This window comes from Panthera tigris, chromosome C1 (assembly GCF_018350195.1).
Source record: "Panthera tigris isolate Pti1 chromosome C1, P.tigris_Pti1_mat1.1, whole genome shotgun sequence".
Taxonomy (NCBI): Eukaryota; Metazoa; Chordata; class Mammalia; order Carnivora; family Felidae; genus Panthera; species Panthera tigris.
The window spans coordinates 204,341,210-204,366,202 of record NC_056667.1 but is presented as its reverse complement, the minus strand read 5'-3'; the positions used below and the strand labels follow the sequence as shown (position 1 = coordinate 204,366,202).

At 45.6% G+C, this 24,993-nt stretch overlaps 1 protein-coding gene across 7 annotated transcripts in view; it reads right to left on the bottom strand.

The window, feature by feature from the left end:
• SGPP2 (sphingosine-1-phosphate phosphatase 2) overlaps nt 1–18,397 on the bottom strand; it is a 109,473-nt gene extending 91,076 nt beyond the window's left edge. For 3 of the 7 annotated variants that reach the window (XM_042995440.1, XM_042995437.1, XM_042995441.1), the window contains exons 1-2: nt 17,895–18,009; nt 9,748–9,887 (exon numbers count right to left, since the gene is read on the bottom strand). In XM_042995440.1, coding sequence (XP_042851374.1) covers nt 9,748–9,887; nt 17,895–17,988 — 234 coding nt within the window. In that variant the 5' untranslated portion in view covers nt 17,989–18,009. Of the gene's footprint in view, nt 1–9,457; nt 9,592–9,747; nt 9,888–17,894; nt 18,010–18,150 lie in introns of those variants that run through there. The other 4 variants (XM_042995438.1, XM_042995442.1, XM_042995446.1 and 1 more) reach the window with 3 other exon arrangements.
• Between the last annotated feature and the right edge of the window lie 6,596 nt (nt 18,398–24,993).

Genomic DNA, 24,993 nt, shown 5'->3' with positions numbered 1-24,993 from the left:
TCCTTTCTCCCCACTATGTTATGTTCATCTGTGTTTACCTGTCTCCCTGATGGACTGACAGGCCTTCAACAGCATGGTAAGCAGGGCAGATTCATTGCTGAGCACTCAGAGTGTAATTCAGGAGCCGGCATACTGTTAGGTGCTTCGTATATTTGGCTGACCATTGGTAATATTATCTCAGAGCAAAAAAACATTCTATAATACACGTTCCATAACTCAGTAAGCTCAGACGAGGGGAAGCAGGACTTGGGCAAGCATTTTTATGGCAAGTGACTGGATACTCCAAACTATCAGAAGGAAGGAATACAAACCTGAATATACTTCAATACAATTTCAAACGTATTTGGCCCCAGTTTTAGGGTGGAAGCCATTCTGAAATGCTACAGGAAGATCTGTACGACCCGGATGGTCCAACACTCCTCCTGCCCCACCGCTCATGCCCCACCATAAAGAGGTGAAAGACCTGTTGGGAAAAATCTGCAGTAGGGGCATTAGGACCAGTAGGAGCTAAAGCAAGGGTGGTGGGCGGACAGCAGAGACAGTGGGGTAGACGGCGTTTGAGGGCTCACTTCATGCCAGACACGATATGGCACTCATTGGCACCCCCAGTGATCTTACTCACATCTCAGAACCCTGGGAGGTTTAGACGATCATTTCCCCCATTTCACAGATGAGAAAAGCAAGGCAGTCAAGCTCATGTGATATGCCCAAGGTGATGTGGTTCGGAAGTTTAAGAAGAAAAGCACCACTCCTTCCCTCCCTCTAGGCTGGCCCCTCGTAAATCCTTCCCTTCGGTAATAAGCTGAAATTAAAGAAAAGATTCACAGAGGAAAGCCGGGGATACCTGGGTTTCAGGACGCGATACCTTCGACTTCACGACGCAGTCACCATTCGCATGATATATTGTCAATTTTAATATTGTGACTATTTTTAGGGGAGAAGGCACTGACAATGTCATTTTCTTTTGAAGTGTGGGTGTTTTCTAAAGGTCACCGCGCTCAAATGTGCCGATTCCTTCTGAGGCGTTCCTTGGTGTAATACTGTGATTGAATATTTGGTTACTCTGAGTTCAGGTTTGTTCACTCAAGCCCCACTCTGACTGACCTTGCTGTGCTTGTGGGTGGAGTCTTTGCAGTACTGAGCCCCATAAAACAGTCCTGCTCTGGAGGAAGCTAAGGGCCCCGAGCCAACCCTTTCCAATGCTACCTTATTATATTATAGTGGATCCATAAAGTGCTACACACTTCAGAGTTCAAATAGAAGTTCAGGAACACATTGCAAAAAAAAAACCACTTTTTATCTAAAAAAGAAAAAAATTTTTTAATGTGTATTTTATCTTTGACAGAGAGAGAGACAGACAGAGCATGAGCGGGGGAGGGGCAGAGAGAGAGGGAGACACAGAATCCGAAACAGGCTCCAGGCTCCGAGCTGTCAGCACTCGGCCCGACGTGGGGCTCGAACTCACAGACCCCGAGATCATGACCTGAGCCGAAGTCGGACGCTCAACCGACTGAGCCGACTGAGCCACCCAGGCGCCCTAAGAAACCACTTTTTAAAAAGACATTCTGGATATTCAGCCAAGAGAAACTTGTTTTTCACGTTCAAGGATATTTATGTAATTAAGCAAATTTTACGATACATACGCAATATTCATAGACCCATGAAGATGGCCTGCACAGTTATGTTGTCCAATGCTTATGGGTCACATCACCTAAGAAAGCCAAGAAGGGTGGGAGAAGGGGCTGGAGGAAGATACTTCTAAAATACACTACTTCAGGGACGCCTGGGTGGCTCGGTTGGTTGAGCGTCTGACTCTTGATTTCAGCTCAGGTCATGATCCCAGGGCCGTGGGATCGAGCCCCGCTTCAGGCTCTGTGCTGAGGATGGAGCCTGCTTAAGATTCTCTCTGCCTCTCTCTCTCTCTCTCTCTCTCTCTCTCTCCTTCTGCCCCTCTCCCTTGCTCATGCTCTCTCTGTCTAATATTAAAGAAATAAGGGGCGCCTGGGTGGCTCAGTTGGTTGAGCATCCAACTTCGGCTCAGGTCATGATCTCACAGTCTGTGAGTTCGAGCCCCGCGTCGGGCTCTGTGCTGACAGCTCAGAACCTGGAGCCTGCTTAGGATTCTGTGTCTCCCTCTCTCTCTGCCCCTCCCCTGCTCATGCTCTGTCTGTCTCTCTCTCTGTCAAAAAGTAAATAAACATTTAAAAAAATAAAAAATAAAAAAAATTAAAATTAAAATTAAATCAAAAAAATATATATAATAAAGTATATTACTCCAAAAAGTCTACTAAGTAATATTTTTGTCATGTCTGCTATAAGGAGTAAACATTGCTATTGACTCTATCATGACACAGACTGAGTAAATTCCATAAATGGAATGTGGATTCAACAAAGAAAATCTTTTTTAACTCACCTTCTATAAGATTAAAGGAGCTTTTAAAAAACCCGCATATGGTCCTTTCACTAAATACAGAAAAAATAGCCAATATAATTAAGCCGAAATTCATGAGTACATCTCTTGGAAAACAAGCTTTAAAAGGGAGGGAAATGTAAAAACCATTCCTTTACAATCGAGGACACGGCAAGAAAGCGGGCCATCCCTCCTTCTACTCCATATGATACTGGAGGCCCTATTTATGCAGTGAGGTAGAAAGAAATAAATAAATGAAAGGTAAAGGAATTGAAAAGGAAAACAAAAATCTTCTTTTTGACTGTTTTTCATAGCAAACACAAAGAAATGAGAGCCAGTTTGTTAGAATTAATCAAAGTTTGGCAAGATGGCCAAATCAATACACACAATTCAATTACATGCCAACAGTCCAGCAGGAAACCAATTTCAAAATATTGTTTTAATAATAACAAAAACATAAGGTGTCAAGAAATCAATCTAGCAAAAGCGATGCAAGATTTTATGGACAAAACTATAAAACTCTACTGGAAGATACTTAAAAAGAGTTAAATAAACGGCAAGTCCTGACATGTTCGGGGATAAGAAGATTCTGTATCATAAAGATGTGAGTTATCTCCAAATTAACCCATAGACTTAATACAACTCCAATTGACATTGCGTGAAAATGAATAATATGCAAACATTATTTTACATTTCTTTAGGGAAGTAAGAAATATTCATGTTTTTAAAAGAAAATATCCATTTGGTCTTTGAAATTAGTAATTACGCTTTATCTTACCATAAAAATGGACCAATTCTTATATTATTCAAATAAGAACCACACCAAACAATAGACAAAGGTGGCTGTGATGCCCGTACGCGGCATCCTCCTTCAGGGTACCTTTACTTCCAACACTGTCATCACATTAGGCGAAACTGAGTTCCAACACAAAGCATGCACAGATACTGCCTGAAGGTGACCCAAGAACTAAAACCCGGTCACAACTGTTTGGATCTACAGCAATAAAAAGAAATCTTCCTTGGATGTAAGCGATGAATCATGGGCATCTACCCCCAAAACCAAGAGCACAGAATTATATTAAGAATGATTTTTACAATAGCGTCAAAAACATCAAATACCTAGGGGGGGAAAATCTCGCATCACATGTGTAAGACTGTAATCAAAACTCAAAAATATTATTTAAAAAAAAGAAAATGTCTAAAGAAAGGAAGGGGTCTACCGTGGGGGAGGGGGGCCGGGGAAGAGATCTTCCAAAACAACCTTTAAAGAAACAGCAAACACTACTTGCCGAAAATCGACCGAAGGGTTGGGTGATAACACCCAACATCTTTTTTTCTTAAGACTTTCCTGAACTCTGTAATAATAGTTTTGGCCAAGTAGAGGCGAGATCTTTTTGAGAGCAAACTCTTCTCGGTGCATTAAGGAATTCTCATGAGTGTAGTAATCTTAGTAACTAATATTCCTCAAAAGTATAAGACATCCTCAGGGGAAATTTTGTTCAGTCACATGAAAATGGCTTAATGTTCTCTAAACATAAAACCACTACCCTTTTATTGTAAAAATAAAAAAAATGCAGAAAATAAAAGTGTGAAAAAAAATAGAAGCACAAATAAAGAAATATTTAAAGATATTCAGAAAGAACCACTGGCAGCATTTGGTTCATCATTCCAGATCCTTGAAGAATATATATTCAATGTATGCTTGTGTAGTTTTTGAAATTTGGATTATATTATGGATATTTTTCATTTTTAAAATTGGTTTTTTTTTGGTGAGTATTTCCATGTCCGGAAGTATATGGAATTTTAATTACTTTCAAGATCTCCTTTGGATGTCATGATTAAGTTTCTCCCTTTGTAGAATATAGTTGAAGAAACCTTTTACAATGAGATATTTGATAAACGCTTTCTGGTGACGAAAACCACCAGTGGGAGAAGGGCATCCATCTACTAAACAGATGCAGTGGGTTTGCCATTCGGGGGAACTGTTATTGTTGACGTTGAAACCGGAAAAGGCCGCCATTCAACTCTGAGTTTGTGCCTCCTGCAGCTTCCCTGGCCGTAACTTCAGCCATTGTCATTGGCAGTCCAGTTGAAAGAAAGGGGAAGCTACTTTACTTTTAACGTGTAGGGAATTCTCTTTTACAGTTTTTAATTTAAAATTAGCTGTTCTCAGGGCACCTGGGTGGCTCAGGCAGTGAAGCGTCCGACTTCGGCTCAGGTCATGATCTCATGGTTCGTGGGTTCGAGCCCCGTGTCGGGCTCTGTGCTGACGGCTCGGAGCCTGGAGCCTGCTTCGGATTCTGTGTCGTCCTCTCTCTCTGTGCCTCCCCTGCTGGCCCTCTGTCTCTGTCTCTCAAAAATGAATAAATGTTCATTTTTTTTTTTTTTTTAATTTAAAATTAGCTGTTCTCAGAGCACCTGGGCGGCTCAGTCAGTTGAGCGCCTGACTCTTGATTGCGGCTCAGGAAGAAAGACTGAAGAACTTCCGGATTGGACTGGTTGGACTAAAGAGACATATCAGCTAAGTGCGGTTTATGCTTCTGCATTAGATCCTTGGATAGCCAATTACATTAGGAGAGCAATTCGTGAAAACTGAACAGCTCCACGGCTTGCATACCGTTACCCTGATAACTGCGCTGTGGTTACGCATGATGCTAACGTTAGGAAAACAGCGGTCAAGGGCGCATAGGGATGTTTCTGTACTATTTTTGCAAATTTTCAAAAATCTGAAATTACATCAAACCAAAACGTTAAGAGTAAGAGATATTTAAAGTAATACTTGATGCTTCATAAAAACCCAAATGTCCATAAACGGTCTGTAACGAGGATCCATTGTCGTATGTTTGTGCAACGGATGCTCTGTGGCATAAAAAATGTAACCACCACTGGTACGCATCCTGTATGATTCCATTTATGTGACGTTCGAGAGCAGATGAAACTAAGTCCTGGTTGATGGAGGCCAAAGAGTGGTTCCCTGGGAGAGGGTGTTATTGCTCGGTGGGAGCCTGAGGGAGCCTTCTGACTTTCTGGAATTGTTCTCTACCCTCCTCTGGGCAGTAGTCACAGGGAGGGAGACACATAGTCAGACGCATCAAGTCACACATTTACGATCCGTGTACTTACTATCCCAAGCTTATAATAAAAAACAAGGAAAACAAAAACAAAAGGAAGGTAATACTAAATGCTGACCATGGGCTAACTGGTTTGGATTGCTGTTTGGAGCGATCATTGAGATACATTTTCCAGAAGGCCATTTGGCAGTAAGTGTGACAACTGAATTCAGCTTCTTCTGTGGTTCTCAGGAAACAATTCGCTATTTAGACTCCAGGTGAAGTACAAAGACAAACGCTGAAACAATCCGGATATGTACGTCAGGAATTTTTTTGACCACTGGAAAAAAATTTAAATTCCTATCACCTATTGAATTATAACACAACTCTGAAAAATCGCATAATTGAAGTATGTTCAGTAATGTGGGGAAATGTTCATGATGGTAGTAAAAAAAGCTAATTCCAAAATCGTATGCGTATGCATATCCATAACTTACACATTCTATATTTGCATAGAAATAAAAGGAAGCAAAATTCTAAGGCATTAACATTTTTTTCCCCAGGTTGCAAAATTCATGCAGGATTTTTGTTTTCTTCTTTTTACTTTTTGGTATCTTCCGCTATTGCTAACATAAACGCGAATTGCTTTAAGAGTTGACAATTATAAAGATCAATTTCAAGATATTTGATATCTTCCTAGCCGAAAATCATCAAAAGATCAAAATTCAGAAAGAAGGGGGGAAAAAAAACCCAACTTCTAACAAAGCCTCTTTTCACTTGTCATGATTTTAACAAAATCTCTGATGTCTATTTCACGGCCACCTTTTAAGTCACCTTGTAAGAGAGGGTGATTTTTTTTTTTTTTAACTGCCAAGAAATGTGTTCTCCACCAATGAGGTCCTGGACTCTCTGTTCCCAACGTTCTACCCCAGGGGGACTTCTATTCACCATAACCCGGTCTTCCTCTCAGCCACAGGAGTCCTTGCTTTGTGGGCTGTTTCCCATACAATTCTATGGCAACGAAGATTTTTGCCACGTGGAAAAATCAAAACATACCTGAAGATTACAGAGAGTGCATTTATTTCTCCTGCCGACACGATCACCAAAATAGATGGCATTAACAAAAGCAAGAATGAATCTGACGGGTAGTTTTGTTGTATTAAACGAATGAGTGTAAAAATGCCAGTGAGCATCTGGGGACTTTGGGGCAATATTCAAAATGGTTCAAGGAAACCGTTACTCCCTTTTCCGCCCCCTCTCAAGATCCCAGGTGGTTATTTCCTTCCCCATCCATCCATCCTGCCCTGCGCGTGAGGAGTTGTTTTCTTCGATTCTTAAAACACTTTGCTGAGGAGTCCATACCGAGTTCGAAGCAGGAGTGAGAAGAGAATGTGTCTCATAGTCGTCACTGGATTTTTCAGTATCTCATTTTCTTCCTATGTGGAATGTATCCCACCAGGCGAGGAGAATAATAAAGACCAGCGGAGGCCCCCGATTTTAGCATTTTCCTAGATTCCTAACACAGAAAGAAGCACTCTACTTGTGTTGCCAGGAAACTGTGACAGTATTTTCTCCCAAGAAAATTCTGTGCCAAATAAAATGCAAAAGTGCCTTTGCTCAAGACGGAATTCTTATCAGGACAGCAGAGGGTTTAATAATTGACAAAAAACTGGAACAACGGAAGTGACAGTGCTTTTGTTAAAAAACTTAAACATGTTGACATCTTCATTATAAGTCAAGAAAATTAGAATTAGACAAGGCCTGCTGTCAACAGCGTTCCAAAACATAGTAATGTAATCACAGTTTTTTAAGCTGACAAGTATTTTTACCATAACCAACGTCACGCAATACCTAAACTCCCCTCGCGGTGTCCAAACAAAGAAAGTAGACCAATTAAAAAGTTGTTCATTAATCAAAACCCTTTATCAGTTTCCTGGATAAAAAGGAAGGACCTGGCACTGAAAAAACAAAACAAAACCAAACCAAACAAAAAAACCCATTATGCTAAAAGAAGACACAGCCAGGTAGTCAGGGATAAAACGAACCCAGTTGTCACAGGAGAGAGCAGGCTACCTCGTTTCTGCCGAGAAAGAGGTTGAGTGTAGCACACCCTTACCTACGTGCTTCGTTCGACAGGAAGTACGAAAGCACCCGCCATGTTCCAGGCCCATGTGAGGCCCTGGGGGTGCACAGGAGAAAGAGGGATCTGCCCCTTGCCACCACCCCCCCACACCCAACTACACAAAAAGGATAAAACTAATGATCTAATCGCAGTTATGGGCAAGTTGGCAAAGCAGTAGGGACCAGCACATTCTGCTTGCAAGGGAAGACCCACACCGGCCCCCTCCAGTGAGAGGAGTTTGTTACGTGATTCCTCAGGAAGGAAGGAAAGGCTTCTGGCAGCCACACAGCCAGTCTCTGTCCCTGAGGCCCCCCCTGAGCCCTGCCATCCTGAAGGTCAACAGTCCCTCCAGCACCTGCCCTCAGAAGTGGCACCCATCACCCTCAAGCCTCAGCTTCCTGCTCCACTTGGAGTTTTCTCTTCTGCTTCAACACTTGCTGTGGGCTTTCTGCCCTCCTTGCGACCCTGAACTTCTGCTTTTCCACTGCTTTCTCTGTCTCGAGCCTTCTGCCAATGGCCTCCTCTTTCTCTCTGACGTCCAGGACCACTCCACCATTTCTGTCCCTGTCTCTGGGTCTTGCATTCAGACTCCCTCAGGGAGCAATGAGATTGGCCCCATCAGTCACTCTCCAGGGTGCAGTGTCCCAACTGGGTGAGGTTCTCGCACCAGATCGTGTCATCAGATGCTGACCAGCCTATAGAAAGCTGCCACTGATTGGAGGGCTGCTCCCCGATCCAATCAGTTTGTGGCCATAATGATGGGGTTCCAGGATTAAAACTGTGGTATGAAAATTAGTAAAAGGAAACCTCCTTTGGAAAGAAACCCAGCGGCCAGCAGGGGGAGCCCTCACACCCCACCACTCCTCAGCCAATCGCAGACCCAACAGGAAGAGAAAGAAGTCTACCCCAGGCACAGGAAGAAAGGTTTTCTCCTTGCCCAGCAACAGCCCAGCCAGTGAGAGGCTGTCACAACTCAGCCAATGAAAAGCCATTATCCGACAAACCCCCCATTTATTCCAATGGACTTTTTGTTTGTAACAGCCCTCCCAACTTCCCCCTTCCCTCTACAAAAGAGCGTTCCTCTCCTCTGTTCCCAGGACTTGCCTTGGTTTTGCTGTAGTTTGCTTGTCCTGAATTGCAATTCTTTGCTAATCCTGAATAAACCCATTTTTGTTACAAAATGACTGACGGTTTTATTTTTAAGGTTCCCAACAGCAACCTAGGTCTTAAGAAACCATTAGTGGTCTCTTTCCTCCCGAGGAGGTTGTGGGTGAAGGTGATACTCGAGTTTCATGAAGAACCCCACACAGATACCAAGGCTTGATTTCATGTTAGTGCCATGTCCCCCGTTACCATTTTTTTTACTTAAAAAAAAATTTTTTTAATGTGTATTTTTGAGAGAAAGAGTGAGAGAGACGGAGTGTGAGTGGGAGAAGGGCAGAAAGAGAGAGAGACACAGAGTCCAAAGCAGGCTCCAGGCTCTGAGCTGTCTGGCAGGGGCTCGAACTCACAAACCGCGAGATCGTGACCTGAGCTGAAGTCAGACACTTAACCGACTGAGCCACCCAGGTGCCCCGCTGTTCCCCATTTTTTAAATGCTTCGGCACCAGGCCCCCTCGATAACCCCCACAGACATCACCATTCAATCCCCCACTCCTTCCCATTAGGCACAGCGACACCCCAAGAGCCTTTCTTATCACCAGGTCCCAGTCCCCAGTTCTGATTGGGCACATGGCATGAAATCGATTTCCCATCCCCCTCGTCTACAGGATGAAGACCACATTCTGCAGGAAGCCACACTCAGGCTTCAGCCTGAAACTCTGGCTCTGGCCCCAGACACCAGCTCGAAACACCATACCAATGTCTTCATGCAACCTGGGCTCGACGTTCTCCATCTGTCTTTCCGGGTCCGCTCTCCGCCTCTCTCCAGCGAGGCTGACCTAGGTCGACTGCATCAGGCAGCCTCCCGATCTCCCCGGCTTCTGACTGCATTTGGTCCAAGGGAGACACTGGCAACATACGAGAGGGCACATGGAGAGCGAGTTGGTAACAGATCTCCCCCACTCCTCCTGCCAGCCTGTGGCTATGTTTCTCTACTAACGGTCTTGGCTCCTGTCAGGAGTCTCTCTCTCTGGCAGCTAAGCTCTCACCGGGTCTGAGCTTACCAGGACCTTGTCTTCTCCTCTTGCTTTTTGAGGCTGAAGGCATTTGCTCCGAGATGCTGTCCTCCCCTGTCGGTTTTTTCCCACACTGCCTACACCTTTTGTAAATGATCCCGTCTTTGAACTCCCTTCAATTGCCTTCCCTGTTTTTGAAAAAATTTAAATAGACTTTAGTTTTTAGAGCAGTTTTCAATTTGCAGAAGGTTTCACTGATGCATTAAAAAAAATTTTTTTTAATGTTTACTTATTTTTGAGAGAGAGAGAGAGAGAGAGAGAGAGAGAGAGTGAGGGAGGCGCAGAGAGAGACGGAAACACAGAATCCAAAGCAGGCCCCAGGCTCTGAGCTGTTAGCACAGACCCCACTGCGGGGCTCGGACCCACAAACCGCAAGATCATGACCTGAGGCGAAGTGGACACTTAACCAACGAAGCCACCCAGGAGCCCCAGATGCCTTTTTATTAACTAAATTCCATACTCTATTCAGACTTCCTTAGTTTTTACCTAACATCCTTTGTTTCTATTCCAGGGTTCCATCCAGGATACCACAATTACATTTAGTTTTCATGTGTTCTCCTGGCTAGGACATTGGTCACGCTTTCCTTGTTATCTACGACCTTGGCAATTTCGAAGAGTGCAGGCCAGCGATTTTGCAGAATGCCCCTCAGCTAGGGTTTGCCTGGTGTCTTTCTCATGATTACACGGAAAGAAGAACACACATGTGGAGTGCCGCTTCCGACATGTATCAAGAGTGTTTCATTTACCTACATGCATCAAAACCACATTCTGTCAACAGGACTTGACCGCTGTTGACGTTAACACTGATTACTGGCCCACGTGGTGTCTGTCAGGTTTCCACTCTGGAAAATTACTCCTTTCCCCCCTTCTTTTTCCCCCGTTGTACCCTGTGCAACTCACACTTAAGGGAAGTTACGTTTTTCCTCCTTGAAGGTGAAGTTGGACTTGTGGTGGGCTGTTTTCTTTTTTTTAAGGTCAAATATACATAACATAAAATTTGCCATTTTAACCATTTTTAAGGGTTTCTTTTTTTTTTTTTTAACATTTATTTATTTTTGAGACAGAGAGAGAGAGCATGAACAGGGGAGGGGCAGAGAGAGAGGGAGACACAGAATCGGAAACAGGCTCCAGGCTCTGAGCAGTCAGCACAGAGCCCGACGCGGGGCTCGAACTCACGGACCATGAGATCATGACCTGAGCCAAAGTCGGCTGCTTAACCGACCGAGCCACCCAGGCACCCCTGGGGTTTTAATCACCCTTTAATCTCTTGCCTGCTGGGAACCCAGGCTGAACGTGTCGCTCTTCACCAAGAATGACAACGTGTCTGAGTGTTTTATCATTTGAGATTTCCAGGTGAAGAAAAGAAATTCTCACCTTTTCAGCTGTTTGATTCCTACTGCACTTTTAGCCCCTATCAAGACTTCATGGGCCTCCCCAGGGATGGTGAGCCACTCCTGCTAGGGTCTCCCTGGCCACATATGTATCCTATTATTATGTTATCATCAGCCTATTATTATTATTATTATCAACTTGTACCCAATTATTATTATTAGCCTACATATTCTATTCTGTTTTTTTTTTGTTTTTTTTTTTTGCATCGCACCGTTTTCTTTGTGGCTTTCCCAGGGCAGGAACTAGATCTCATTTATCTTTGTATCTTTAAGGCTGAGGACCACCCCAGAGACACAGTAGCTGCTCAAGAAATAAAGGAAGAAAAGATGGGATAGAAGCAGAAGGTGGCCTATTTTCTCCAAAGATTAAAGAGGGTGTTTATACCTGACAGTGGTGAGGGGGTGAGAAAATCCACACTCACCGTTACATATCTTAGAACACCTGTTCTGTGAGACAAGTTGGTGTTGAAAGGCATTATATATGTATTTCCACCCGGCAGTTCCACATGCAGAAATTTAAATTAAGGAAATAATCAAAGACTGAACTCAGTCTTGGCAGTGATGTTTTTTTGGTTTCTTTCGTTTTTGGATTTGACACCAAAAACAAAAGCAACCAAAGCAAAAATAAACTAGTGGCACTACATCAAATTAAAAAGCTTCTGCACAGGGGCGCCTGGGTGGCTCGTGGGTTAAGTGTCTAACTCTTGGTTTCAGCTCAGGTCATGATCTCAAGTTTGTGAGATCGAGCCCTGCACTGGGCCCCATGCTCCAGTGTGGAGCCTGCTTGAGATTCTCTGTCTTCCCCTACCCTGCTCTCCCTCCCCTGCCCTCAAAATATATAAACTAAAAAAACAAAATAAAATTAAAAAAAAACTTCTGCATAGCAAAGGAAACCATTAACAAAATGAAAAGGCAACCTATCAAATGGGAGAAAACATTTGCAAATCACGTATCTGAGAAGGGGAATTAATATCCAAAATATACAAAGACCTCATACAACTCAATAACGATTGTTTTTCAAATACTGGGCAGAAGATCTGAAAGATCTTCCTCTACAGTCCTCTGCTGTAGCAGCTGAGCTATCGAAGGGTACTGAAAAGACACTTTGCATTGGAAATGCATTGGAAGGGATGTGGAGCAAAGGGAACCCTTGAGCACTGCTGGTAGGAATGTAAACTGGGGCAGCCACTACAGAAGCAACACGGGTGTTCCTCAAAAAATTAAAAATAGGGGCGCCTGGCTGGCTCAGTCAGTAGAGCATACAACTCTTGATCTCAGGGTTATGAGTTCGGGAGCCCTTCGCTGGGTGTAGAGACTCTTAAAAATAAAATCTTTAAAAAGAATTAAAAACAAAATACAACATGATCTAGCAGTTCTATTTCTAAGTATTTATCTGAGGAAAAAAAAAAAACACTCACTCCAGGGGCACCCGGGTGACTCAGTCAGTTAAGCATCCAACTTTGGCTCAGGTCATGATCTCACGGTCTGTGAGTTCGAGCCCCACGTCAGGCTCTGTGCTGACAGCTCAGAGCCTGGAGCCTGCTGCAGATTCTGTGTCTCCCTCTCTCTCTGCTCATCCCCTGCCGCATGCTGTCTTTCTCAAAAATAAATGAACATTAAAGAAATTAAAAAAAAAAAAGAAAACACTAACTCCAAAAGATTTCAGCATTATTTATAACAGCTGAGATTTGGAAATAACTTGAGTGTCCGTTGATGGATGAATGGATAAAGAAAATGTGCCACACACACACACTAAAATATTTGGCCATAAAAAAGAAGGAAATCTTGCCATTTTAGAGAATATGGATGGAATTTGAGGGCATCATCTTAGTAAAATAAGTCAGAGAAAAACAAACACCATATGATCTCATTTACACATGAAATATGAAACAAAAAACTTGAATTTATAGAAAAGAGAACAGATTGATGGTTGCCAGAGGCAGTGGGGGTGGGGTGGGTGAAATGGGCGAAGGTGGTCACAAAATACAAACTTGAAGTCACAAAATAAATAAATCATGGGGATGTAATGGCTCGGTGACTATAGTTAATAATGTATATCTGAAAGTTGCTAAGAGAGTAGATCTTAAAAGTTCTCATCACAAGAAGAAAAACTGCAATTACGCGTGATGATGGATATTAACTAGACCTACTGTGATCATTTCACAATATTCACAAATATTGAGTCATTCTGTTGCGCACCTGTAACTAATATAACATTATGTGTCAATGACATCTCAATTTAAAAAGACAATCAAACAGAGGCACTGGGGCAGCTCAATTGGTTGAGCATCTGACTCTTAATTTTGGCTCAGGTCATGTTCCCAGGGTCTTGGGATCAAACTCACTATCTCTCTCTCTCTCTCTCTCTCCTCTCCCATTGCCCTTCTCCCTCCTTTGCTCTCTAAAAATAAAAAAATAAAATTAAATAAAAAAGACAGTCAAGGTATGTGGAAAGGTACTCGTACAAAGATGTTATTTTTAATGCAAAAACCAGACACAGCCTAAAAGCCCAGCAACAGGCTAACTAAATTATACTTTGACCATGCTATGGAGTAACACAGAACGAAAAATGAAGTTGAACATTTACCGAGTGATTATCTTCGGGCAGTGGTATAATGGGCTTGGATTTAACTTCTTGGTATTTTTCCAAGTTTCTCATCTGAACCATGTCTGTAACTAGGAAAAAATGGTCGAAGGTTCCTTTTCAAAGGGGCTTTTACCATTTCAAACTGGAACATCAAAGATCATCAAAAGGTGAAGTTCGACCTGTTGGCCAGTTGAGTTTTAACCCAGCCAAAAGGCGGCAGCAACTTCGACCACTGCCTCCAGCATCACTATCCGCGTCCTGAGCACATTAAGGGTGGTGGGCCCCGGGAGGAGAGAAGTTGGAGCCTCCCGTCTCTGTTTGCCAGTTTCTTCAGCCTCCACCTCTGACCTGGCCCCCGGACATGGGCTTTTTTTGCTTGTTTTTAAAGCTCCTCTAATTGGCGCTAATGGCCAGCCACAGGTGGAAACCCACGGTTCTGTTCCATTGTGCCCATTTGCAGATGCGGCCCAGGGAAGTTCCCTGAATCACAGAGGCGGAGCCAGATCTAGGTGTCCTGATTCCTAAGATGGTTCTTTGCACGTTCGCAAGCCAGTAAAATCAAGGGTGGGTTTTCGTGGATTGACGCACCTGGAGGGCCCCGAAGGTTTCAAGAAGGAAATAGGAGTACAAAGACTTCCGTAAACAACGGATCTTCGATCCCTGCCTCAACCCAACTGTAAGACGATGTCTGCGCAAATAGTTATCAAAAAGTATTTATTGAGCACGGTACAATTTGGAAAGACCACTCCGGTCTAACAGGGTGACGCGGAACGGCACTGCACCGTCTATCTGAAGGCAACTGAGTTGAGTAAGCAGCGATGATAAAAAAAAAAAAAAAATCAAAATACCGTTATATCCACGCTGGCTTTATCGCAGGAAAAAAAAACCCACCAAAAACCCAAAACCAAAAAACCACCACAATTGTAACCAGGCGTTTGCCCTTCTACTCAGTCCCAGGATCCCTGCCTCTTGATCTTGGCTACTACCAAGGAGGTTCTCTTACAGTTACCCTTGCACACTGAGAGCAACGCGTTCTCTTTCCACCCAGCCTCCGCCCTGCTCCCAACCAGCCCCAACACCTCACACCTGCTCAATGAGACAGATAAAATGAAACCCTGGAGTTTTTCCCTGGAAGGTGCATGGTGGAGAGAAGTTTAGACTCGGGAGTCAAAAGGTCTCACTGTGTGGACACCAGGGAAGTCCTCCATAAAGCATTTAACCTTCTAGGAGTCGGAACCTGCCTGTGAAAGTCATGACTACCAGGAAATCTCTAAGGTCCACTCTGACTTAGTCAATGACAGCTTTGTACAAACCCGGCCCAGCCCCGGTTTGTAAAAGATGTAGTTAATCTTTAACTAACCAGTGCTATGGTGTTACAGGAGAATTTGTAAAGGAGGCCCTTAATCATTTCCACATTTGTCCTGTTTTAAGAATTAAAATAAATTCAGCAAATGTGGGAGGTGAGAAAAATTCGATTTGTTGCATTCTAAAGTCACCCAAATGAAAACACTTCTCTACTGTTTGAAGGACCTAAATCGGCGTCCAAGAGCTGCCTGCCTTCTAGGCTTGGTGGGGAAAAAACTGATTTTCAATATTTAGTCTTCAACTAAAAAAATCTTTCATATCTTATCTTGAATTTTTATCTCTCTCTTCCTTTTTCATCATCTATCGTGAGTGCAGTCGTGTTTGGGATGGGACGGGGACAACCCCTACCATTCTGTTCGCCGAAGCAAGAAGAGAGGTCTTTGCAAGAAATCTGCTTATCTTGCTTTTAAAAGGCAGGTTTAATTTTGCAGTCTGCACTCACGTATTCACAAAATTCACTGATCTCCCATGTGAAGAAAATAATGAGCACACCAGGCAAGTTTCCTGCATTCTGAGAGCTTATGCGCTGGAGACTGGCAATAATCAGCCACACAAAGGCATGTTTGCACAATGTGATACATGCTATAATGAAGAATCACAGGAAACAAAGAGAGCCTATAAGAGGGGGAGTGAGATTGGAAGGTGAGCAAAGGTGTCTCTTGAACTGACCTTTGAAGCTGAGGGGTGAGTGGGACTGTTTGGAAAAAGGACAGGCAGCTGAGGCAGACCACGGGCTGGGCCGAGGCCAAAAGCCCCGGGGGGGGGGAGGGGGGAGAGCTGCTGGAGAGAAGTTTTCCAACCACCCCCTTAAGGTCCTATTAATTGCCCAGGGCAGGTGTCAATCATTTTCCTTTGGGAACTCTCCCTGGATTTGCAAAATACTACTCTTCCCAAGTCACCTGAAACAGACTCATCTTTAAAAACGTTCATTAACTTCTCAAATGCTCAAATGTATCAAATGCTCCTGTGGGGTATTTTTCCCCTCAACGCAATGACCTCTTACCATGAACTTTTAGCTTCCCCTTAGTATTTCATGATCTATAGTAAGTGAAGTCATGTGTTGGACGGGAAGGGGGACACCCCTACTATGTGGCTGAGTGTCCCGGCTTTCTAAGCAGGTAGAAGACAATTCTCTGTAAGAAATCTGCTTGTTGCACTTAAAAAAAAATTTTTTTTTAACGTGTATTCATTCTTTGAGAGACAGAACAGAGCTTGAGCAGGGGAGGGGCAGAGAGAGAGAGGAAGACAGAATCTGAAGCAGGCTCCAGGCTCTGAGCTGCCGGCACAGAGCCCGACGTGGGGCTCGAACTCATGAACTGTGAGATCATGACCTGAGCTGAAATTGGACCCTCAACCGACAGAGCCACCCAGGCACCCTGCTTATCTGAGTGCTTTTAAAGCACAAGGGGATCCTCGTCCAGAATTTAGTTTCCTCACCAAAGGTAATGTTTCAAACAGTTTGAAAAGCACTAGTGGGAAAATGCACACTTCTTCAGCTTCCTGAATTGGAGAAACAGGGGAAGCGTGTGGGGAGAGAGCAACAAAAAGCAGTCTGTGCATCCACCTGTGTGTGTAAATGGCGTGCAAGCGTGTGTGTGTGTGAATAGAAAAAGCTGTGCCACATTTCCAGTACGTGACGGTTCTTCTCTCCTGACTCTGTCCCGTTTTTAAGACAAGGCAAAAGGAAAGGTGGGTGGGTCTCAAATTTATCTAAAAGTTACTAGACGTTGGGGCGCCTGGGTGGCTCAGTCGGTTAAATGTCTGACTCTTGGTTTCAGCTCAGGTCATGATCTCACGGTGTCGTGAGTTCTAGCCCTGCATTGGGCTCTGTACCGGCAGCACAGAGCCTACCTGGGATCCTTTCTCTCTCCCTCTGTTCCCCCTTCCACTCTGTCTCTGTCTCTCTCAAATAAGCTTAAAAAAAATTAAAAGTTACTAGATGTCATGTGGGACCCAGAAGAAACAATTAAAAAGAAAAAGAAAATTATACAGGGTTTTTCTAGAATGGAATACACCCCCACCCTCTCCAATAAATTCTGTAATTCGATGCTCACAATATCCCATCCCACATCGAAGCCAGGTTCTTCTTCAGTTACTAGATCTAGAAATCTACTCATAAATAAATGCCACCTTCCGGTCACCAAACCGGCTCCCCGCCCCCAAAAGTAGTTGCAATTGTAAATACATTGCTTCTTTCCTTGGCACCTTGTACCTCTCCCAGGGAAAGGGCAGCTTCTGTGGGTGCCCAGGGCAGGTCACGGCAGCAGAGAGCCCCCCACCGCCCCCGCATTTGCAGCTTCTGTGGTCCCTCCCGCCCGGAGTCTCTGTGCACTGCGCTGGCTCCCCGAAGCCGCAGTGGGTTGTATAACCACACTCTCCGAAAGCCTGGAGGGGAGCGCGGGGAGCCTTTTTTTCTTGACAGCATCTGTCAAAAGTCCCTGGTGCCAGTTAATAAGAGACCCACTCGGCAGGGCAGGGGTGGCGTCTCGGACCCCCTGTTGGTAGGGGGTGGGGGTTGTGGACCTCTCCAGGAGCGGTATTTAAACCTGAACTTCTGTCCTTCGAGCTGGAAATGCAGGGCAGTGAAGGGCACACGGAGCCCCTTGGGTGTGGACCAGGGAAGGGGGGATGGGAGGAAACTCATGAATCCCTGGGGTGGGGGCTGGGGGGTTCGCAGAATTTCTCTCCGGAGAAGCCTCTCGTGAAAATGTCAAGGACATCTCCCCTCCTCTTTCCAATTACGTAACTCTTACACGTTTGGGAGGATATTCGCGAACATACATTTCACTTACGAAGGCAGAAAGTCTTTAGACCGCATCTAAAGCTCCTGGTGCATCTGATGTCGGAACAGACCTGGCTGCGACCTGGCCGCCTCAGAGGTGGCATCCTGGTGACCGGAGCCCCCCCTCCCCCCCCCATACCCGGCGCCGGGAGCCGGGTCGCCGCCTGGGATGGCGCTCGCGGGTCCCCGCGTCGCGGAGTCTGCAGGCCCAGCACGTCCGCAGGCTGCCCCCTCCCCCACCGCGGAGAACACCTGGCAGCGGTTACCTGCGGGGCCGAGACTCTCCGCAGCCCGTTGGCCGGCCCCCCGCCGCCCTTGCCGTTGGCGTCAGACAGATGCCCGAGCCCCAGCGCCCGCGCCGCGTCGTCCGCGGGGTCCGCGCCGTTCTCCGGGGGGCCTTCCTCCGGCGCCGGGAAGAGCCCGCAGCGGCGCTGGAAGCGAGCGACGAGCTGGGAATCCTGCAGGCTCCGCAGCAGCTCGGCCATGGTGAGCCCGGGGCCGCGCGCCGCCGCCGCCGCCGCCGCCGCCACGCCGATGCCCTCGGCTCGCACTGTCCCCGCCGCTCTCGCTCCAGCCGGGCCGGGCACTCCGGGCGGAGGGCGGGCGGGGCCCGGGGCGCCGGCCAACAGGTGCGCCGCTCGGGTCCTAGCGCCGCCCCGCGCGCGGGCGCCCAGGTGGCTGCCTCCACCTTGCGCGGGGCGCGTCCCGCCCTCCTGTCCCTCCCGGCGGGCTCGGGCGGGCTCGGGCAGTCCCCGGCGTCCGGCCCGGTCGCTACTGGGCGGAGGCGCACAGGTGTCTCAACCGCACCCCTCTTCGCGCCCCCGCACCCGCAATCCCTTTGGGCCGGTGCAGACGTGCCACCTAATGGGAGCGGCCGAGCACAGCGCGGACCTGAGCGGGTCCTTCCTGCCATGCGCGGGCTGATCCCGTAGTGACCCCACTTTCACTATTGAGCCCAAGGTGAGGTCGGACTGCCTTCCAGCTCCCTCACCCAGCCGTCTACTCCTGCCTTTCTTTGCCTGCTTCGCGCAAGAATGGGCCCCCTCGGGAAGGTGCCCAAGTTCTTCCCAAACTGATGCAACGTCTCCCCGAAGCCCGACCTCCTCGACCTTGCTCAAGAACGGAGGGAGTTGAAAGCACACCCTGAATCATCCTCCGAGTCCTTGCCCCTGCTCTTGTGATTTGGCAGTCGGTTCATGAACACCTTCAGAGGGGTGTGGAGGAAACGCTGTTCTTTCTCGGTTTTCTGCATTGAGAAAGATGCTGCTGCCTCTCCCTTCTACTTTTTTCTGCTCTGCCTCTAATTACTTTAGGCAAGGGCGCTGGAGAGACGGAAGGAGATCTTTCGTGACCTTTAGACCCTGGGGGATCAAGGTGTAGGGCTGGGAGGAGGATTTGACATCTCCCTGCAGCTGAAGCCAGGCCTGCTTTAAGGATCCCAGCAGGAGAGAAGCAAAGGAAATGTCCTGCAGGTGGCCTTGGTTAGTCTTCCTCTTGCTAGAATCTCCTAGAAGCTCAGAGATTCTCCCCCCCTACCCCACCCCCGCGGCCCGGGCCTCTGCACTTCCTCACATGGAGTGAGGTCAGTTAGGCCTAGCAGCTCAGTCTGCAACAAAACTACAATCCTAGTCCTGCGTTCCGTTTACAGCCTCAGGCCCCGTGCCCCCTGGTAGCCATGCAAAGGCTTCTGAGTATTTAGTTGCACAAATGACTATGAACAAACACCTGCCACTTTCCCATTCCTCCAACTGTCCTTTTAGATCAGGAAGCCTTTGGGACGTAGCGTCCAAGGATGATTTGGTCTCCCTCATGCCTTAGTTTCTGCTCTCCTTCCCCATCCTGATGGAGAGCAAGATCAAGGTGGCAGAGAAAGCAGTGAAATTTGGGAGATACTTAACTTACAGAAGGCGCACAGGGCTGCTGTCACAAGCAGGTGGAGACGTCCGGTCCCGGAAGCAGAAGGCCCCTCTCCCCAACGTTGCTGTCATTTACAGCCACCGGGCCCAAAGCCTATAGTTTAGTTTTAAAGGCTGAAGCTGGAGTCGTCCGTGACCTGTTGTTTTTATGTGTTTAAAGAAACAGGTTTTCCCATGAAGACACTGGAGTGATGGATCTCTGCAATTTAATGCTTCAGTTTTCCTTTCCTCTCACGTATTAAAAAGAAGCCAGGCAAGCTCAACCCATGTAACATAAAGCCAAAGAATTGTATGTTCACACAGTCTACTTTACCTCCTTGGAGGGCCATGTGCTGACTCTGCCTTCCAGTGACTTGTGATGTCACCGTGTGCCTCAGTCTTTTCCTGTGATAGAAGAATAACCCGCGCCTCCTGTCTTACAAGGCTATTGTGAAAAAGCTTTAGAAGGCGACCGGGTGACATAGCATTGCATGTGCCAGAAACATTCAATTTAGGCAGGAATCTTCAGGAGGATCTGGCCCCGCATGTCTCGAGTGACACTGAAAAGCTGGTGCCCTCTGGCAGGGATCCGTATGCTTCCCCAGATCCTGTCTTCTAAGCACAGGCTGATGTCCTGACAATAAATTTCCCAACCAATCTAACAAAAATCACCGTCTTCGAGAAGCGAAGCGGTAAACTGAAGGACTGTGCCAACATAACATCTAGTGGAGAAGTTACAGGGTAGCCTGAAGTCATGCGTATAAATAAATAAATTGGATGCAGGAAAAATAACCTGTAGCTTTTTGGACAGTTTAGCACTAGTCATGCCTGGGAGAAAAAATTTTGCTGTTTCTCCCCGCCCCACCCCTGGCCCAGGGCAGAAGTCAAGGTATTTGTACTTTGCTTCGTTGTGTATATAATAATTGCCAAGTGACATATTGTAAAGGAACGACGATGGATGTATTCATTAGAGCGAAGGTTAAACTGCCGTAAAAAAGAGACCCCAAAATCCAGTGGCTTAAAGAGCACAGCTGTTTGATTTCCCTTTCATGTAACAGTTCCCAGGTGAGAGGTCTGGGTGTAGGAAGTTCTGCTTCATGATGCTACACAGTAACTCAGGTTCTTTTCATCTTATTGCTTCACTACCCCGTGGGACCAAGCCGAAGGTCGCTGTCCTCCTCTGCGTGATTGCAGCTAGGTTATGGGCACGTCTGAAATCCAGTGAATGTCCTAAACAGCAGTCTATGTTGCATCAGTAAGAACATCGGTACATGGCCCAAGACAGGCTTGGAAATGTCATCTTTAGAGGGCAGCTTATATCCCGCTTAGACTATATTTCTGTGAAAGAGGAGAGGACAGATTTGTTTGGTGGTTGGAAATCGAACCAATGTTGATTTAAATGTTGCGCAATATAAATCTATGTTATAATTCAACCCATGACCTGCTCGATTTTATCTGGGCAGTCTGTCTTTGATTTGACACATTCTAAATACGCATGGGCAGATAACAAATTTTTTTTAAAAAAAGAAAGCACTAAAAATAAGTAAATTCGAAGAGAAAACTGTCATATCTTTATTGAATCAAAACAAGTGGGGCGCCTGGGTGGCTCAGTTGGTTAAGTGTCCGACTACAGCTCAGGTCATGATCTCTTGGTCTGTGAGTTCGAGCCCCGCGTCGGGCTCTGTGCTGACAGCTCAGAGCCTGGAGCCTGTTTCAGATTCTGTGTCTCCCTCTCTCTCTGCCCCTTCCCTGCTGTCTCTCTCTTGCTCTAAAACATAATAAACATTAAAAAAAAAAAAATTAGAAGAACATGGTGTTAAAATGCCTTTTAAATGAAAAACTTTAGTAATGATTGCATTATTGCATTTTAAATTCTTTTAGAGTTCTCTCTCTACAGAGCAGGTCACTTCCAAATGGCAACTAGACCATTCACTTTTCAACTTGGCAGTATTTCTTAGATCAAGACAGGTGGCCAGGGTTGGGATTATGTATTGGTTATCCACAGCTGCATAACAAATTGTCCCACAAATAGTGGCTTCAAACAACAACATTTATTATCATGAAGTTTCTGTGGGTCAGGAATCCAAGGAACATCTTAACTGGGTCTTCTGGCTCAGGGTTTCTCACAAGGTTGCAGTCACCTCAAGGCTCAACCGAAGGTAGATCAGCTTCCAAAATCACTGAAGTGCTGGCTGGTAGATTTCCATTCTTTGTGGGCTATTGGCCAGGGGCCACCCTCTCTTCCTTGCCATACGGGTCTCTCCATGGGACAGCTCACAGCCCACCCACCAGCTCCCTTCCTTCCTTCTGAGAGACTCAGAGAAGACAAAGTATCCATCTTCTATAATCAGATATTGGAGGTCGTACACCGATATTCTATCATATTCTACTTACTAGATGCAAGTCACTAGGTCCAGCCCACATTCAAGGAGAGAGAGGATAAGACAAAAGTGTGAATGGTAGGGTGTAGGGATTACCAGGACCTCCATTTTGGAAGCTTCCCACTATAGGTTCTTCACATCTACGTTAATTTTCTAACTTCATACCTGCAATATCAGTCTTTATCATCCCTAACAAATATGATACATAGCCTTGGCCTCAAACGGCGTCCATCTGTTGCAGAAATAAGATACACATACACAAAAAAATGTGCAATGATAGGAAACTGGTGTAGTGAAAAACATAGGCTATCCGAAGACCGATTACTAGTGAAAAACTACATATACCACAGCTGTAATTCTCGAATCTGGGATTAGAATTACCTCACAAATGTGCCAAAGTTACAGATGCCTTAAAACAATTGAAAGCAGAGGGGTGCCTGGGTGGCTCAGTCAGTTAAGCATCTGACTCTGGATTTCAGCTCAGGTCATGATCTCATAGTTTGTGAGTTCGAGCCCCACATTGTGGGGGGAACTCTCTCTCTCTCTCTCTCCCATTCTCTGCCCCAGCCCTGTTCACTCTCTCTCTAAGTAAGTAAACAAACAAAAACAATAAAAAAAAAAAAAAAAGACAACTGAGGAGCGCCTGTGTGGCTCAGTCAGTTAAGCATCTGACACCTGCTTGGGTCATGATCTCACGGTTTGTGGGTTTGAGCCCCATGTTGGGCTCTGTGCTGACAGCTCAGAGCCTGGAACCTGCTTTGGATTCTGTGTCTCCCGCTCTCTGCCCCTCCCCCACTTATGCTCTCTGTCTCTCTCTCAGAAATAAACAAATGGTAAAAAAAAATTTTTAAAAGACAATTGAAAGCAGAAATTATTAAGTTAGAAAACAGAAAAACAATGAAACTGATAAATCCAAAAATTGAATCTTTGGAAAAAAATCAACAAAATTGAAACACCATTAGCATAACAAAGAAAGAATAAAAGGAAAAAACATGAAAGCTCAAAATTAGAAATGCTAAGGAAAAATAATCATTAAAAGCAGAGGAAATTTGGAAAGTCCTTAGAAGGTACTTCACATGGCCCAATGCAAACAAATCTGAAAATGTAGGCGAAATAGACAATTTTTTGATGTTTTTATTTATCTATTTTGACAGAGAGAGACAGAACATGAGTGGGGGAGGGGCAAAGAGAAAGGGAGACACAGAATCCAAAGCAGGCCCCAGGCTCTGAGCTGTCAGCACAGAACCCAATGCAGGGCTCAAACTCACGAACCGTGAGATCATGACCTGAGCCGAAGTCAGACACTTAACCGACTGAGCCACCCAGGCGCCCCTGAAACAGACAATTTTTTTAGAAAGAAACAACTCACTAAAAATTGATCCCGGTAAACAACGTCTAAAAGAGCAATCATCACAGAACTAGATAAAGGGGTTCAAATTCTCCCGCATAAAAAGCACTTTACCCTAGATAACTTCACAGGGAAATTCTACCCCCACCTTTCAAGAATGGATAATCTCAATACTACTTATTCCAGAAGAGAGAAGTTTTCAATATTCCTTTTATAAAGCCATTATGATATTGATCTCAAAACTGAAAGAGCATTAAAAGGAAAACAACAGAATATTCTCACTTGCCAATAGGGTTCAAAACCTTAAGATGTCAACAGCTAAAATCTAGCAGTCCATTTAAAATAGAATGTATTGCGGCCAAGGGCCATTTGTTCCGGTTGTAACATTAACAGGTATAATTAAATAACAACAACAACAAAAATCCATCAGTATTGTCCATCCTATTAATAGCGCTAAGGAGAAAAGCCATGTGATTTCTTATGTGGGTTGAATTGTGTCTCCCCCAAAAGCTATGTTGAAGTCCTAACACCCGTACCTCAGAATGTGACCTTATTTGGGAAACAGAGTCACTGCAGGTGTAGTTAGTTAAGACGAGGTCCTACTGGAGTAGGTGGGTCCCGATCCATCGGACTCGTGTGCTTCTGAGAAGACCACTGCCTGCTGACAGACACACAGGGAGACCGCCATTGCTGATGAAAGCAGAAACTTGGGGCTACGCGGCTGGAAGGAAGACGGAAGATCACTGACAACCCACCAGAAACTAGTGAGAGGCAAGGAAGGCCTCCCCAAAGGGGTTTCAGGAGGGGCGTGGTCCTGCTGACACCCAGATCTCAGGCATCCAGCCTCCACAACCGTGAATTAACAAAGCCTACGCCTTTAAGCCACCCAGTTTGGGGCACTTTGTCCCAGCAGCCCTGAGAAACCAACTTAGGCTCATTTCGACACATGCAGAAGAGTCACGTGACAAAATTCAGCACTCATTCGTGTCAAAACCCCTCAGTCACATAGAAATGGCTGCCGTGTCCGGGGTCAGTGAGCCCTTGGTTTTGGGTGGAAGGGAGAGTCCCCGGATTGTGTGGTGGAGTCACACGGGAGAGATGAATTGAGTCTGTACGCAGGGGGCCCTGAATGGCAGATTATAAAGTTGGTGGTGTATGTTTGAGGTAATGAGAAGTCACCGAAAAGCAAATGAGGAACCTGAGGAAAGCAGTGTTTCCAGACAATGACTCGGGAGGCTGGCTATCGGATGAATGGTACGCGGAGGCAGGGAGAAGCAGCTAGGGATGTGGAGATTCATTTCAGCGCCATTTCGATAATTCTGATTTTAAAAAAGTGTTTATTTTTTGAGAGAGCACAAGCAGGGGAGGGGCAGAGAGAGAGAGAGAGAGAGAGAGAGAGAGAGAGAGAATCCGAAGCAGGCTCTGTGCTGATAGCAGTGAGCCCAACGTGGGGCTCGAACTCACGACCCGTGAGATCATGACCTG